The sequence below is a fragment of the Carassius auratus genome, chromosome 30 (genome assembly GCF_003368295.1).
Source record: "Carassius auratus strain Wakin chromosome 30, ASM336829v1, whole genome shotgun sequence".
NCBI lineage: Eukaryota > Metazoa > Chordata > Actinopteri > Cypriniformes > Cyprinidae > Carassius > Carassius auratus.
Genome location: NC_039272.1, coordinates 7,148,662 through 7,162,160, shown reverse-complemented (window position 1 = coordinate 7,162,160; position 13,499 = coordinate 7,148,662). Strand labels below are relative to the sequence as shown.

The following is a 13,499-nucleotide window of genomic DNA, read 5'->3' as shown; positions in this document are numbered from 1 at the left end:
AAGTCACTTAAAATCTCCAATTGGTTGTGGTTTCCTTCCTAACGCACAATTTTTTCTGTGGGCAGTATCACAGATGCCCGTGAGTTTGAATGGGAGAGTCAGTTGAGATTCTACTGGGTTAAAGAGCCTGATGAGTTGTTTGTGCGGCAGTGCAGTGCTCAGTTCTCCTACGGCTATGAGTACATGGGGCTGAACGGCCGGTTGGTCATCACTCCCCTAACTGACCGTATCTATCTCACACTTACTCAGGTACTCTTACAACACAGTTGTCTGGCTCTAAATGGCCTGTTTTGTATATGCATGATTTATTAATACATGTTATCATGTATTGTCAGGCCTTGTCTATGTTCCTGGGTGGTGCGCCAGCCGGACCTGCGGGTACGGGGAAAACTGAATCCACTAAAGATCTGGCTAAAGCTTTGGGGCTTTTGTGTGTGGTCACCAACTGTGGAGAGGGTATGGACTACATGGTAAGAGATGTGCTGCTTTCTATTCTTGTGGAAGCAGTGGCACTTTTTTGTTTCCCAGAATTCTTTGATGAATAAAAGTTAAAAAGAACCACATTTATTTGAAATAGAAATCTTTTGTTAAAGTGTAGATGTCTTTAATGTCACATCCCGATCATTTAAATGTGTGTTATTAAATTCGATTTTGATTTCTTATCCTCTAGGCTGTTGGGAAAATCCTCTCTGGTTTAGCTCAGTGTGGAGCCTGGGGCTGTTTTGATGAGTTCAACCGCATTGACGCCTCAGTGCTGTCAGTCATCTCCTCCCAGATCCAAACCATCCGAAACGCTCTAATGTTGAACCTCAAGAGATTTCATGTGAGTTTTTTTAATGGAATATTTTTTCTGAGCCACTAGTCAAATACTGAAAGATAATAATTATTATTATTTCAGGCAATGAGTGTCTTGTGTTGTTAGTTTGAAGGACAAGAAATCAGTCTGGATAGCCGTATTGGAATCTTCATCACGATGAACCCTGGTTATGCTGGCCGCACAGAGCTTCCAGAGTCAGTGAAAGCTTTATTCAGACCGGTGGTAGTCATTGTACCGGACCTGCAGCAGATCTGTGAAATCATGCTCTTCTCTGAAGGCTTCCTCATGGCTAAGGTGGGACTCCTTCTTTGTGAAAAATGAGGGCTGGGCTTTCAGTAGATTAAATTAAGTAGAAATTCATTCATCATTTACTCACCCCACTAGTAACTCTAAACTAAAAGTCTTTTGTTTATCTTCAAATCATAAATGAAGTTCTGTCAAGACAACATGACATAACGCTGCTACACAAATAGCATATAAAGTAACCCGTAGCAGATCTATTCAGGTGGAGCTGGGGAAGGTGCAGGCTTTTCAGAGGAACTCTGAAAGCATGCTGCAAAAGGCTAAAGTGAATCCTAACCAACCATTTCAATGTAAAGCAGCAAGCTCATTGGCTCATCACTTGGAATATCAGAACTTTGCATATATTTTTAATGGAAACAAAGATATTTCTGTGACTCCATTTAAAATACATGCAACCAACACTTGAATGCTTCAAAAAGGATTTATAAAAAATATAAAAGTCTTATGGCTTTGGAATGACATAAGGGAGAAGTATGACATCATTTATGACAGAATTTAAAATTAAGTGTGAACTATCACTTAAAAATTGTTTATCGTGTCTTGTTGCCTATTTGGTGTGGAAATACAGCAATACAAAGATGTTAGACATTTATACTGGTCAGTCACAAAACAAAATCTTAGTTTAATTTTCTAAGATGGTATCTATAGAATCTCACAAAACATTACTAATTAGAATAAATATACATATAAACTAAATTAAAGAATTTTTAAAAATCAAAAACATGCACATGCAATGGTCCTCAGACCTCAGTGGTTTTAATTGTGTGAACAGGCAAACAGAAAACTCATTTCGTAAATGATTTTCTTGCAGGTTTTGGCAAAGAAGATGACAGTGCTGTACAAACTAGCACGGGAGCAGCTGTCTAAACAGTCACACTATGACTTTGGGCTTAGAGCGCTGAAGTCAGTGTTAGTAATGGCTGGGGAGCTAAAGAGAGGTTCACCTGATCTCAGTGAGGTAATGATCACTATCATCCTCTCCTCCTCCAACCCACCTCAGTGAACTGCAGTCACAAATATACTCCTTTCTTTACTCCCACTAGGATGTCGTTTTAATGAGGGCTCTTCGAGATATGAACCTGCCCAAGTTTGTATTTGAGGACGTTCCTCTGTTTTTGGGCCTTATCTCAGATCTGTTCCCTGGGCTCGACTGCCCACGTGTGCGTTACCCCAGCTTTAATGACGCTGTAGAGGCCGCCTTGCAGGAGAATAAATATCTTGTGTTGCCCAACCAGGTGATTCTTCTCTTCAAAACTTATTCTCAGTGGATTGTAATGATTAAGTGTACTGATTCATGAATCATTTGTGATCGTAGGTGGACAAAGTGGTGCAAATGTATGAGACCATGATGACCAGACACACAACCATGGTGGTTGGACCGACAGGAGGAGGGAAATCTGTTGTGATCAACACACTCTGCCAATCACAGACCAGGTCTTTGTCTACTCATAAACAATATATATATGTTTAGCATATACACAGGATGTCTACAAATTCTGCTACATATTCACAAACAAGTTAAATAACTGTTAAATTTGATCTGTAGGTTGGGCCTGCTGACCAAAATGTACAGCCTGAACCCAAAAGCCATGAGTGTGATTGAGCTGTATGGAATCCTGGATCCGGTCACCCGAGATTGGACTGATGGGATTCTATCTAACATATTCCGTGACATCAATAAACCCACAGACAAAAAAGAAAGGAGGTGAAAGTCAAGGCTTACTGTATAATGAATAATTCATCTACAGTATCTGTTTTAAATCAAAGGCATGTAACTGAACAGAATTCTACCATAACTCTGGCTTGGCTTCACAGGTATATCCTGTTTGATGGAGATGTGGACGCTCTGTGGGTGGAGAACATGAATTCAGTTATGGATGATAACAAGCTTCTCACACTGGCTAACGGAGAGCGAATTCGCCTACAGAACCACTGTGCCCTGCTCTTTGAGGTATCATGTAATCCCTTCATATTGTCAAAGTACAAGAACTCAATGTAATTGTTGTAGGCTTGCAAACATATGTGATGTGTTTTAGGTTGGAGATCTCCAGTATGCCTCCCCTGCTACTGTTTCTCGTTGTGGAATGGTGTTTGTGGACCCCAAAAACCTACGCTATGCTCCCTACTGGGTAAAATGGGTCAACAGCAGAGCCCTGAAAGTAAGACTATTTCTATGCTGCCCATAACTTAGCCTCAAAATTTTCACTGGCAGTTCTTCAAACAAGAAGGCTGAGAGCTGTATTTTTTTATATATATTAGTGAAATTCAAGATTATAATTTCAACATGACTTTGCTGTGTCAACAGGAACAGGCAGATCTCCGCAGACTGTTTGAAAAGTATGTACCAAGTGCCATTGATATGATAGTGGATGGTATAGTTGATGGTAAACAGACAGAGAAACTGAAGACTGTGATCCCACAGACAGATTTGAACATGGTGAGCGAGTCAGTAGAGACCTGAACAGCGCTACAGTGTAAGTGATCGTTATAGCATGTAGCACAATCTCTTTTTTCCTTTAGGTGATGCAGTTGACCGTGATGCTGGAGTCTCTACTGGAGAATGATGACTTTATTTCTGAGGAGCTGGAGTGTTATTTTCTAGAGGCGCTCTACTGTTCACTTGGGGCTTGTCTTCTGGACAAAGGCCGACAGAAGTTTGACGAGTTCATAAAAAAGTTGTCCTCTCTGAGTAGTGTAAATGATGAGAAGGTGCTTGCTGGCCCTGGACAGATTCCAGGTGAGGTGGCAGCAGGGTCCAAAATTATATTTTTTGCGATGCTTGGTAATAGCGGTGAATTAAGGAGATATAAGTGTTTCTTACTACACCTGAAACATGTTTTAATAATGTATTCTTATTGTTTAATTAATTCATTTGAATCTTTCGTTTAATTTTGCAGTTTACTTGCCAACTCTCTATGATTTCCATTTTGATGGAACACAAAAGAAGTGGGTTACCTGGAGCTCCATGGTCTCAAAATACATTCATAACGCTGATATGAAATTCATTGACATCCTTGGTAAAGCAGTTTACTTCTCTTCTCTTTCTCTTTGAGTTTTTTCACTACTGGTGAAAAGATTGGAAATTCTTGATTGGAAGATTGGAAGTTTTTTTTATTATTATTGAAATAGGTGTTTTTACTAATATAGTAAAAACAGTAATATTGTGTAATATAATTGCAACTTAAAATATCCGTTCTCTACTTTAATATATTTAAAAAATTCTGTGATTGCAAAGTATAATTTTCAGCAGCCATTACTCCAGTTCTCAGTGTCATGTGATCCTTCAGAAATCATTCTAATATGCTGATCTGTTGCTTAAGAAACATTTCTTATTATGATTAGATTAGATAGACAGTTAGAAAAAATAGACTAACTAGAATTTTCTCTTTATCAAAGAATCTTGGTTTCTATAAAATTTTAAGCAGAATTAAAAAAAAAATCATTAAAAACAATCTTAACTATTCCAAACTTTTGAGTACTGGTAGTGTATTTCTTTTTATTCAGTATCCTTCACTGAAGTCTTACTTCATCCATTACTCTCTATCAGTCCCGACAGTGGACACCACTCGTGCTAATTGGCTGTTGGAACAGATGGTGAAGGTGAAAAGGCCAGTGGTGCTGGTTGGAGAGTCTGGTACCTCTAAAACTGCCACCATCCAGAACTTCCTGAGTAATCTGAATACAGATACAACCGTAAGTCCATTGCCGTTATGAACACGCAAGCTTTTTAAAACGATAAATTAATATACTCCAGCTGGCCTTAACACACAGGATAACAAGATGCACTTTTTCCCAGATAATGATGAGCATCAATTTCTCATCGAGAACAACATCTATGGACCTGCAGAGGACTCTGGAGGCAAGTGTTGAAAAAAGAACCAAGGACACGTATGGTCCTCCGATGGGCAAAAGGCTCCTTGTGTTTATGGATGACCTCAACATGCCAAGGGTAAGAATGCATTTATATCATAGGTCATATGAGAAACTGTACTTTCACCTCAGTGCTCATTATGGAGTCACATTTGTTTGATCTCAGGTGGATGAATATGGCACTCAGCAGCCAATAGCTCTTCTAAAGCTGCTGTTGGACAAGGGAGGCATGTATGACAGAGGAAAGGAACTTAACTATAAACTCATAAAGGACTTGGGCTTCATTGCAGCCATGGGAAAGGCTGGGGGCGGTAGGAATGAAGTGGACCCTCGATTCATCTCTCTTTTTAGCGTTTTCAACATCCCCTTCCCTCAGGAGGAGTCCCTGCATCTTATCTACTCTTCTATTCTTAAAGGACATACCAAGGTTTGAGAAATAATTCAGCTCCCAATATCAGAACAAATGGCAATTGCTGTCATAAAGTCATATACATGTCTCGATGTATTTTAGGCCTGTGCCAACACATATCATAACCTACTATTGTATTTTTAGTCCTTTGAGGAATGCATTCAAAACATCTGTGACAAGATAACTTTCTGTACTCTGGAGTTGTACAAAACCATAATTAAGGACCTTCCGCCAACACCTTCCAAGTTCCACTATATCTTTAACCTGCGAGATCTCTCCAGAGTCTACCATGGCTTGACGTTGACCAACCCCGAAAGGTAAAGAGTTTCAGAATTCATATATATTAGATAAAAATAGAGGAATTTTTTTATTTTGATGTTTGCAATACTCAAATAAAAAATAATAACAATTGTTGTTGTTATTATTAATCTAATTTACTTAATTTTAATATTATTCATATTGTGGAAAAAATCAAATATACTTAAAATACTAATAAATACGGAAGTTCTAAGCGGCCATGCATTATAATTTTTTTTCCTTTTTGTTTTCTCGTTGTAACGACTTAATTTTCTCGTTATCTCGACATAACGAAAGTTTGTTTTCTCGTTATAAGGACATGACAGTTTTACTGTTGCTATAGTAACGAACTCAACTTTGACAGGCATCTGATGGACAACCATGCAGGCGCTCTTACTGTAGCCTAGCCTATATTTCAGCAAATTTAGTTTCGCCTAGGTAATAAGGTCTACAATACTGTATATAAATAAAGGCTGATCAATCACTGTTGATTTTTCCAGAGACAGTACAACGAACGTTTTGTTTTTGTGATTAACATGTTTAAATGGCAACACCGCGAAATTAGAGCTGCTTGGATTAAACTCACTTTTCATTTTCCCTTTATTTGAAATAAAATTATATATAATTTATAGTAGTCATTATATGATGTGGCAGATATCATGTGTGTTACAAGCTTCTGTTTGAAAAGAGCTTCTATGTGTAGGACTACGTGTAGTGTGTGTGTGTGTGTGTAGAAAAAAATGATTACAACATTATAGAACAAAACTGAATTAAATTAGCCTATGGATTTTACATATACATCACATTTCTCATCAATATGGTTAACAATAAAGATTAGTAATAAGGAAAAGAAGCACATCAGCCTACATCGTTAAATCCCGTCCTACTGTAGATAAACAGAATACAGTGATGTCAACCTTGGTTTTGATAAGCAGTTATTTTATGACACAGAACGCGTTGGTGAAACTCATGCATATAGCAGGAACTTAATACACAAAATATTCATATTGATTCAAGCATTTAACATTTATGAATTAATTAAATGTCAGTAATGAAGACTGCACAAATTATAGCGATCACGAGGAAGGTCCGCGTACAGTAAAGTGGACAGTGTACAACACTCCATCAGTTATATTCAGGTCTTTAGTGCCACCTGCTGGCGCAGTTTTGTAACTTCTTAGAGAAAATTAATTCGTTATAACGAGAAAACGAACTTCGTTATGTCGAGAAAACGAGAAAATGAAGTCGTTATAACGAGAAAACGAACTTCGTTATGTCGAGATAACGAGAAAATTAAGTCGTTATAACGAGAAAACAAGAAGAAAAAATATTATAATGCATGGCCGCTTAGAACTTCCGTAGATAAAAACAATCAAGATATTTTTTTAAAATCTAAATAAATATTTTTAAAGTGTTTTTTAGTTTCTTTTAATTATATATTATAATTAATGGATTTTTTTATAGTTAAAGTTCAGTTAATATTATATTATATTATATTGGGGGGCTTTGAATGTTATACTCAAATAGATTGAGAACCACTGCTCTATTCCACTCTATACCATTTATTACTCTATATACCACACAATGCTTCACTATTCAACACTATGCAGTGTCTTTTATGACCATGTTGTGATGTTTATTTTAATAATAAGCATGTCTTAACTCCCACAACAGGTTCTGTACAATCACCCAGTTTGTCCGTGTATGGAGAAATGAGTGCTTAAGAGTCTTCCATGACAGACTTATCAATGAAACGGACAAAATTACGGTATGTTTGCTTCCTGTAGCTCATAATAACATAATAACCTCTATAAATACTATATATACAGTAAATGTATCTTTAATATTTATAGGGATATTTTTTATAATTATTTAAAAAAAAAACGTGTAAAATTGTACAAAAACCTGTAATTGTCTCCATCTGAAACAACACAATTATTGTAACATGCCATGACTTTGCTCTCTGTAGGTCCAGGGGCATATAAAGAATCTGATTGAAGAGCATTTCAGATCAGACCTCGATTCAGCCATGAGAGACCCCATTCTGTTTGGAGATTACAGAACGGCTCTCAAGTCTGAGCCAAGAGTTTATGAGGATATACTGGACTATGATGCATCCAAAGCTCTGTTCCAGGTGCATAGATGCCTTTATGTTTTCATAGATGCTTTTATTTACATTCACATACACGCACATGGCAGATTATTTTATCCAAAGAAGCATACATTGCATTCAAGCTATTTATAATTTTTTTCAATTCATGCATTACTTGTAAACATTTTTAAAGCGAACATTTTTAAAATGAACAAACTTGGGAGTCTGAACCTTTTATGTTTGGTTATAACACTTTTTTTTTTCTTTGACCCCTGTAGGAGATCCTGGAGGAGTATAATGAAAATAAGACCAGGATGAACTTGGTGCTTTTTGATGATGCTCTGGAACACCTGACCATCATTCACCGCATCATCAGAATGGACCGTAGTCATGCACTGCTGGTTGGCGTTGGTGGTTCAGGAAAACAGTCTCTTACAAAGCTTGCTGCCTTCACTGCAGGATATGAGGTAATCCATCAGCTCAATCTGTTATCTATGTAATGTTTTCTGTATTTTTTCCACTTTTATTAATTTTGTTCTAATTGGGTAATTTAGCTATGTGTTTGTTTGTAGGTGTTTGAAATTGTGCTTAGTAGAGGATACTCAGAGACTAACTTCCGTGAGGATCTAAAAACTCTGTACCTTAAATTGGGTATAGAGAATAAGAAAATGGTCTTCCTGTTTACTGATGCCCATGTGGCTGAGGAAGGTTTTCTGGAGCTTATCAACAACATGCTTACATCAGGTATTTAAAATAACTGACTTAATGAAGTTTAATGGCTCTATTCGCTTTAAATTCCTTTGGATGCAACATGAACAAATGCCACCGTTTTATGGATTTTATAAAAAAAAATGCTAACAGCAGTCACCGTGTGTTGTCAGGGATGGTTCCAGCACTGTTCCCTGATGATGAGAAGGAATCTGTCCTGAACCAGCTGCGAGAAGAGGCTATGAAAAATGGCTCTGGTCCTTCGAAAGAGAGTGTATGGCAATACTTTGTCAATAAGAGTGCCAACAACCTGCACATAGTGCTGGCCATGTCACCTGTAGGAGACACTCTCAGAACACGTTGTAGGAATTTCCCAGGTGTGTGAACAATGTATCAAAAATTAGGTTGAACTGTTACTTTTAGAGTTTTATATGTTCTTTGTTTTTGTGCATCAGGATTGGTTAATAATACAAGCATTGACTGGTTCTCTGCATGGCCCCCTCAGGCCCTACACGCTGTGGCCAAGTCCTTCTTAGGTTTGTCTTGACTAGAGAATCTAATGCAGTTTATAGATATTATCATTATTTTTCACCAGCTGACAACAATGCAGTTCATTCATGCTAGTTTCAGTATCGCGTCTCATTCCAGGTGAGAATCCAATGATCCCAGAGTGTCATTCAGAGGCAGTAATAGCTCACGTGTGCATGGTGCACAGCTCTGTAGGCGAGTATAGTAAACTGTTCCAGCAGACACTCCGTCGCAGCAACTACGTCACCCCAAAAAACTACCTGGACTTCATTAGCACCTACTCCAACCTGCTGGAGGATAAAGATAAATACATACTGGGTAAGAGCAAATTTCTCTTTACTTGTTTGGGAACATTCGTCTGTGATTTTGAAATAGCATAATGCATCTGCATCAGTGTTGTTATTGTTAATTAAAACTAAAGTAAAATAAAACAAACTGCAACAAACTGAAATGTCGAAACAATAAAATATAAAATAAAATATAATATAATTCTGAAAATTAATAAAGACTATAATAGTTTATAAATATTAGAATAACACTAATCTGTCTGCACTATCCAGCACAATATAAACGTCTTGAAGGAGGTTTGGATAAGCTGAAGGAGGCAAGCGGGCAGCTAGCAGAGCTCAACATCAAGCTAGCTGAGCAGAAAGTAGTGCTGGCAGAGAAGACTACAGCCTGTGAGATCCTTCTAGAAGAGATCTGCTCTAATACTGCTGTTGGTTAGTATAACATCACATACAAGCACTATGGGTAATTTATATCAAGTCAAAAATAGATTGTAAACTCTGTCTCTTTCAGCGGAGGAGAAGAAAGCCTTGGCAGAGGAGAAGGCTAAAGAGATAGAGGAACAGAATAAGGTGATAGTGGTGGAGAAGAAGGATGCTGAGAGCTCTCTAGCTGAGGCTCTTCCTGCTTTAGAAGCCGCTCGCCTCGCCCTGCAAGACCTGGACAAATCTGATGTTACAGAAATCAGGTGGCCACTGTGCTTCTGGACTCTTTAACACTAAATCAAAACACACCATTCTTATAATCTTGTAAATCATATGCACAGTAGGACTCTTGTCCATTATTGAATTAAAAAAAATAAATACATATTGCATTTGTAATATTAATTTTATAAATTGTATCTGGTCTACAGGATTTACATGTATGGTTCTGTGCTCATCCTGTCCTCCACCCTCTTGATTGTGGTTTTGTAGATCATTTGCCAAGCCACCCAAACAGGTGCAGGTCGTGTGCGAGTGCATCCTGGTGATACGTGGCTATAAAGAAATCAACTGGAAGACAGCCAAAGGCATGATGTCAGAGGGCAACTTCCTGCGTACGCTTATGGAAATGGACTGTGACTCAATCACTGGCAGTCAAGTAAAGACTGTCAAAGGTAAACCACCCTCAATGTATTCATTTTCTTGATCCTGCTCTGTGATCCCAATTACATGAGAAAATGTTTAACTGTTTAACCTAAACCCACCCATGAATATTCTGATGATCTATTACCTTCTCCTTATCATATAACCAGCCTACCTAAGGAACCTCAACACCAGTTTAGAGGAGATGCAAGCCATCAGTAAAGCCGGTTCGGGCATGCTAAGATTCGTGGAGGCAGTCATGGGCTACTGTGATGTGTCCAAAGACATCAAACCTAAGAGAGAGAAGGTCTGATAAATTCATGCATTCAGTTGCGTAAAATTTATTACATCTCATTTATTTGAAATTCAATCACAAAATTTACATTTAAAGGTCGCTCGTCTGGAAAGGAATTTCTTCCAGAGCAAACGTGAGCTGGAGCGAATCCAGAATGAGCTCAGTGCCATCCAGAAAGAGCTTGGAACTCTTGGAGACAAATATGAGGCTGCCATGACAGAAAAGCAACTTCTTCAGGAGGAGGCCGAGGTCATGGAGAGAAGACTCATTGCTGCTGACAAACTCATCTCAGGCCTGGGATCAGAGAATAAGCGGTCAGCCTACTCATTAAAATCCTAAAAACCTGAATGCAGATGACTCATAGAAGAACCGATTCCTGACATTAAAGCTTAAATTATTCTCTCCAAGTGAAATTAGACTTTAGTCATTAGTCATGTGCTGTATGTGTATCTGCATGTAGCTGGACGGAGGACCTAGAGGAGCTGCAGCAGAGGCGAGTGCGTCTTCTAGGAGACTGTCTGGTCTGCGCTGCCTTCCTCAGCTACGAGGGAGCATTTAGCTGGGACTTTCGCAATGAAATGGTGTATGAGGTATGGCAGGCAGACGTCGTGGAGAGAGGCATTCCTCTGAGCCAGCCTTTCCGAATAGAAAACCTGCTTACTGATGAGGTGGAGATCAGCAGGTGAGTCCCCAAGTGATGTGTAGAGGAATGGATATCAATTGTGTATTTGTTGGTGATGACGGAAAACTGTGTGCATTCTCTTAGATGGGGATCTGAAGGTCTTCCTCCAGATGAACTTTCAGTGCAGAATGGCATCCTGACCACCAGATCCAGCCGCTTCCCCTTGTGCATTGACCCCCAGCAGCAAGCCCTCAACTGGATCAAAAAGAAGGAAGAGAAAACCAATCTAAAGGTTTACGTCATTATATCACTTAAGGCTGCTTTGTTTATCTGTAATCAATCTAGGTCTGTTTTTATAATCAATATTCTGATTTGCAGATTTCATCATTCAATGACCCAGACTTCTTGAAGGGGCTGGAGTTAGCCATTAAGTATGGTTTCCCCTTCCTTTTCCAAGATGTGGATGAATATATTGATCCAGTTATTGACAACGTCCTTGAGAAGAATGTAAAAGGGCCAGAGGGACGTCAGGTTGTCGTACTCGGTGATAAGGAAGTTGACTATGATCCCAACTTTAAACTTTACCTCAATACCAAACTTGCAAACCCCAAATTCTCTCCTGCAGTATTTGGGAAGGCCATGGTTATCAATTACACAGGTGAGAGCAAACTTTTTAGCAAACCAGTTGACATCAGGTGTCCATGAAGATGGAAGTATACAACTCTCGCACAATTCATCACACATGTATTCACAATGAGTCCTTTGCCATTTTTGATCATTATTTGAATTACAGTTTAAAAAAATCAGCTAGTTTTTAGGAGTCAGGAAGCGTTTTTTTCTAACTTAGATGTGAATATGCGTTTGGTCTGGGACTTTACAGCTTTTCATTTAATCTTTCTGTTTAAACTGTTTTTCAGTAACCCTAAAGGGCCTGGAAGACCAGCTGCTGAGTGTTATTGTGGGATTTGAGCAGAAGGACAAGGAGGAGCAGAGAGAGCGGCTAATTCAAGAGACTAGTGAGAACAAGCGTTTGCTGAAAGACCTCGAGGACTCGCTGTTGAGGGAGCTGGCCACCTCCACAGGAAACATGCTAGATAACGTAGAGCTCATACAGACTCTGGAAGAAACCAAGACCAAAGCCACTGAGGTTAGTTTATTACACACCACATACATGCATAATGGCCTATTGATTATTTCATTAATGTTTATCACATAGACTAGTACGCTGCTGTTCAAAAATGTGGATTGGTAAGATTTTATAATGTTTTCGAAGGAGGTCTCATGAAGACTGCATTTATTTGATCAAACATACAGCGTCAAAATGACAAAAAAACACTTTACTGTATTTGACAGATGTTTCTATTTTAGTGTATTTTGAAATCTTATTTATTCCTGTGATGGCAGTGTCACATGATCTTCCAGAAATTATTCCAATATGTCGATTTAGTGCTCATAAAACATTTATTATTATCAATGTTCAAAACAGTTGCACTGCTTACTGTTTTTTTACTTGCATACCTTTACTTACATACATTTTATTTCAGGATTATTTGATAAATAGGCATTTCAAAAGAACAGCATTTATTTAAAATCAGATTTGTTTTTGAACCCACTGATGCATCCTTGCTTAATGAAAGTATTATACTTTTTTTATTTATTGTACTGTCTTCTGAATGGTAGTGTACATATGGATTAACTCAGTTAAACAGGATAATATGTGCTGTTTACAATTTAACAATCATTATTTGATTCCAAAAGGTGTTTGAAAAACTGAAGCTGGCAGAAAAGACAGCCAATGATATTGAGACACTGAGAGACGGCTACCGTCCGGCTGCCAAGCGGGGAGCTGTCTTGTTCTTTGTGCTGGCTGAGATGGCTCTGGTCAACACCATGTACCAGTATTCACTTGCTTCCTTTTTAGAGGTGTTTGACCTCTCACTGTCCAAGTCTATGCCCAACGCAGTCCTGCCCACTAGACTGAAGAACATCATGGAGACACTTACACAGAATGTCTATAACTATGGCTGTACTGGTGAGCCTGTTAAAATCTTAAAGTCTAATGGATTCTGGTCACAAATTAGAATTTTAAGAAACTTTTTGTTATATACTTTAATTAACTGCTAAAGAGCATACCATCTGATTAAGATTTTTTATAGTCCATGAACATTAGCAGCTAGTGATGACAGGAAGAAGTTGAAATGGAATC

General features: G+C 38.3%; 1 protein-coding gene across 2 annotated transcripts in view; it reads left to right on the top strand.

Moving 5' to 3' along the window:
• dnah10 (dynein axonemal heavy chain 10) overlaps positions 1-13,499 on the top strand; it is a 33,135-nt gene that overhangs the window by 14,422 nt on the left and 5,214 nt on the right. For both annotated transcript variants that reach the window (XM_026211065.1, XM_026211066.1), the window contains exons 32-65: positions 66-249; positions 336-470; positions 671-823; positions 923-1,111; positions 1,932-2,078; positions 2,164-2,355; positions 2,436-2,554; positions 2,667-2,825; positions 2,936-3,071; positions 3,157-3,279; positions 3,426-3,557; positions 3,641-3,857; positions 4,018-4,137; positions 4,668-4,813; positions 4,917-5,069; positions 5,157-5,417; positions 5,544-5,716; positions 7,371-7,464; positions 7,666-7,830; positions 8,067-8,255; positions 8,361-8,532; positions 8,670-8,873; positions 8,952-9,032; positions 9,145-9,342; positions 9,585-9,746; positions 9,826-10,000; positions 10,227-10,408; positions 10,547-10,683; positions 10,768-10,985; positions 11,132-11,353; positions 11,438-11,585; positions 11,672-11,951; positions 12,211-12,440; positions 13,052-13,325. In XM_026211065.1, the coding sequence (XP_026066850.1) occupies positions 66-249; positions 336-470; positions 671-823; positions 923-1,111; positions 1,932-2,078; positions 2,164-2,355; positions 2,436-2,554; positions 2,667-2,825; positions 2,936-3,071; positions 3,157-3,279; positions 3,426-3,557; positions 3,641-3,857; positions 4,018-4,137; positions 4,668-4,813; positions 4,917-5,069; positions 5,157-5,417; positions 5,544-5,716; positions 7,371-7,464; positions 7,666-7,830; positions 8,067-8,255; positions 8,361-8,532; positions 8,670-8,873; positions 8,952-9,032; positions 9,145-9,342; positions 9,585-9,746; positions 9,826-10,000; positions 10,227-10,408; positions 10,547-10,683; positions 10,768-10,985; positions 11,132-11,353; positions 11,438-11,585; positions 11,672-11,951; positions 12,211-12,440; positions 13,052-13,325 (5,870 nt within the window). The remainder of the gene's footprint in view (positions 1-65; positions 250-335; positions 471-670; positions 824-922; positions 1,112-1,931; positions 2,079-2,163; positions 2,356-2,435; positions 2,555-2,666; positions 2,826-2,935; positions 3,072-3,156; positions 3,280-3,425; positions 3,558-3,640; positions 3,858-4,017; positions 4,138-4,667; positions 4,814-4,916; positions 5,070-5,156; positions 5,418-5,543; positions 5,717-7,370; positions 7,465-7,665; positions 7,831-8,066; positions 8,256-8,360; positions 8,533-8,669; positions 8,874-8,951; positions 9,033-9,144; positions 9,343-9,584; positions 9,747-9,825; positions 10,001-10,226; positions 10,409-10,546; positions 10,684-10,767; positions 10,986-11,131; positions 11,354-11,437; positions 11,586-11,671; positions 11,952-12,210; positions 12,441-13,051; positions 13,326-13,499) is intronic.